Genomic DNA, 3,278 nt, shown 5'->3' with positions numbered 1-3,278 from the left:
GAGAGAGAGAGAGAGAGACAGAAAGAGACAGAGAGAGAGAGAGAATCCATCATGATAGGATTGATCTCTTCATTCACCCCTAATGAAATGTCTCTGACTATAACACTGTAGCTCCGCCTCCTCACATGGTAATGCCCGCATACACGCTCACTCTCTCTTTCTCTCTCTCTCTCTCACTCTCTCTCTCACACACACACACACACACACACACACACACACACACACACACACACACACACACACACACACAGCATATCTCTCATATTGTTGGTGACAGGCAGCTGATTAAACCATTTCAAATCAACTATCGCCCTTTTTAACACATTACAAAATCGCGTCTGCCATCTATTGATCGTTTGACATTGTTTGATATCGTGCGCAGGACAAGAAAACATTTTATTTCTTTCTCTGTGTTCCAACATGGTGAAAATAATGTCCTTTCAAACATTTCACACTATATGGTTATATTATCGCAACCAAACAGCAATAATATACGAAAACAGACAGATTCCACAGTAATTGCACATGCAGGCCACTTTTATATGCGCAACACGGTGCGTGTGTACTCTCCCAAAAAAATATGTGTCTGGCAAGATGATGCGCAATGGGTCATACACAGAAAACCCGAGGAGAAAGACACACAGACGTGTAGCCATGCAGGGTCAGTCTTATCTACACTGACCATCACAGCGGATTAGGCCACCAGGCCCAGCGCGCCAAACCTGTTGTGTTTGGCGCGCTGTCACCACGCGCCGAAAATGACAGCCTGTGACGCATGCCTGGCGCGCCAAGCGGTCCCCGAAGAATCAAGTATTTATGTATTCATTGCCACATGGCGCTTTGATCAGGTCGTCCCGTTATATCTTCAGCCTCAATCGAAGGCGTCTACTCATCTCCATAAATTGCCTCCTCTCCTCGACATAATTATCCTCCGTCAGATGTCCAAAAGTGTGCCGCAAATTATCGCTGAACAAATCAAACTCCGACCTAATAATTGAATAATAGCTGATTAGAGAGGATTAGTTTTGTAGACAAAAAAATAAATAGAGGATATTTTCATCTCTCTTTTCCCGCGGCTAATATGGCTTTTAATTCGGTGTTATATATCTCTTCGATTTGGAGATGTGTGAGGGCATGGATAAACTGGAGGATGTGATTTCTTTGTTCATATAACCCCTAAAATCTGTAACCTATATAGGGCCTTTGCTCGCCGTGCTGTCAATTCGTCAGCATCACTTTCGGAATTGGATTTATCTCGGACATTACGGCTTAACAGCTTCCGACGTGTATGAGTTAATATCACTCCAATTGAAAATAAAAAGGGTATAGAAAACGTGCTGACTGTATGGGTGGATATAGCCTACAGGTTCACTGTTGGTCTCGAATTTAAATATTTTGTGATGTCACACTGCATGGTCTGTCCTAAATTGGGACATTGTATTTTGAATCATGCGACCTGTCAAAAAAAAAAAAATATCATATTATCAACAGATGGGCAGACTGACGCGCGTGAGACAAAACATTTAGTGTGCCAAACGAATTAGAATATGCAAATCACACACAGACCATTAGGACGTTGGGGATAGCCGCTTGTATGAGGCTCTTAACAAATTATAGTTATCCCCATACTGGTAATAATCGGGTAAATTAGGCCCTATTTAAGGGATGTATGCCGAATTAAGCTTGATGCTATTTTTTTTTCTTGATATATATATTTTAAAGAGGTCATTGAATGGTCAACATTGGTGGCCTATATGAATGTGTGGTGTTAAGACATGTCAAAACTGATAATAATCATAGTGGGAAAACCGTTATTGGCTTATTATTATTATTATTATTATTATTATTATTATTATTATTATTATTATTATTATTATTATTATTATTATTATTATTATTATTATTATTATTATTATTATTATTATTATTATTATTATTATTATTATTGTTGTTATTATTATTATTATTATTATTATTATTATTATTATTATTATTATTATTATTATTATTATTATTATTATTATTATTATTATTATTATTATTATATTATTATTATTATTATTATTATTATTATTATTATTATTATTATTATTATTATTATTATTATTATTATTATTATTATTATTATTATTATTATCATCATCATATTATTATCATAGCACTTTGAGATTGTCACAAATATAAAGTGCGTTACAAATTGAATTTATTATTATTATCATTATAATAATTATTATTATTAAATAATATTATAGGCTATAGTTTAAAATAAAATCAGAACTATTGACCATGTATTTGTTTAACTTGTTTACTTTTAGGCTATTATTATTATTATATTATTCTCACGGATGTTTGACAGATTTATTTTTGTATTATATATACTGTGTATATATATATATAATGATAGCCTATATGTCGAAAAGATAACTCATATGATAAGCTGCTTGCCTCGAGTTGAAGGATTTATCCGCTTAGGATATTTTACGACCCGATGAGTCGGATGAAACAGTGAAAGTAGTCAAGCCTGTGTTTTTATGGATCGACTGTTGCTAATTTCATCACGATTTTTTTTGCAACAAAAAAAAAACACTCTCTTTCTCTCTGAGTTCAATTGAGCGACTTGATTGACTTGAGCTGTTTTCATATAACGGGCGACCGAGAAATTAGCCTATACATAATTACAGGTTTTGTGTTTAGACTGTTCTGCTCTAAGTCTATTTTAATTTGTATAGGTCATAATAATAAAACATAACATAAAAAAACATAAAACATAAAAAAGGGACCTTGGGCCCCCTCTCTGTTGGATGGGGAAGTCAGCGCGCGGCGGGCTCTCCCCTTCTGTGATTGGCTGAGAGGCGAGCGGCCCCTTGCCGCGCGGTGAACCTGTTGGATATATAAAAAAGGGGAGTTCGTGGAGCGCGCGCGCAGAACACACTGTTGACGGCGCGTGAGGGAGGAGGGACACTGTTGGAAGCTTTTCTGGAACAAAAAACTAATCTGGGAATAATAACCACCGCCGCCATGACGGGCAAAGAAGGAATTGTGCTTTCAGAATCCGTGAATACTCATCATCATACAACAACAATGGCCTCATCACCGACAAGTAACGGCATCAGGACACAACGGCCGCCGCAGAAGACGGGATCCACCACCACGACGCACAGGTGCACCGGCTTCGGCATCCAGGAGATCCTGGGACTCACCAAGGAGCCGCCGGCAGCGGTGATGACGCGGCGTCCTGCACTGGAATCTCTGCCGCCCAGGGCGCATCTGCTGGCGGC

At 37.7% G+C, this 3,278-nt stretch overlaps 1 protein-coding gene across 1 annotated transcript in view; it reads left to right on the top strand.

The window, feature by feature from the left end:
* Positions 1-3,081: 3,081 nt before the first annotated feature.
* Positions 3,082-3,278, top strand: part of LOC311228254 (visual system homeobox 2-like) — a gene marked incomplete at both ends in the record, with an annotated part of 22,910 nt that continues 22,713 nt past the window's right edge. Inside the window, one exon of the mRNA XM_084314161.1 lies at positions 3,082-3,278. This exon is cut by the window's right edge and continues 191 nt beyond it. Coding sequence (XP_084170287.1) covers positions 3,082-3,278 — 197 coding nt within the window.

This window comes from Notolepis coatsorum (genome assembly GCF_963971535.1).
Source record: "Notolepis coatsorum genome assembly, chromosome: 5".
Classification (NCBI taxonomy): Eukaryota; Metazoa; Chordata; class Actinopteri; order Aulopiformes; family Paralepididae; genus Notolepis; species Notolepis coatsorum.
This window is presented reverse-complemented; position numbering and strand designations above follow the sequence as displayed.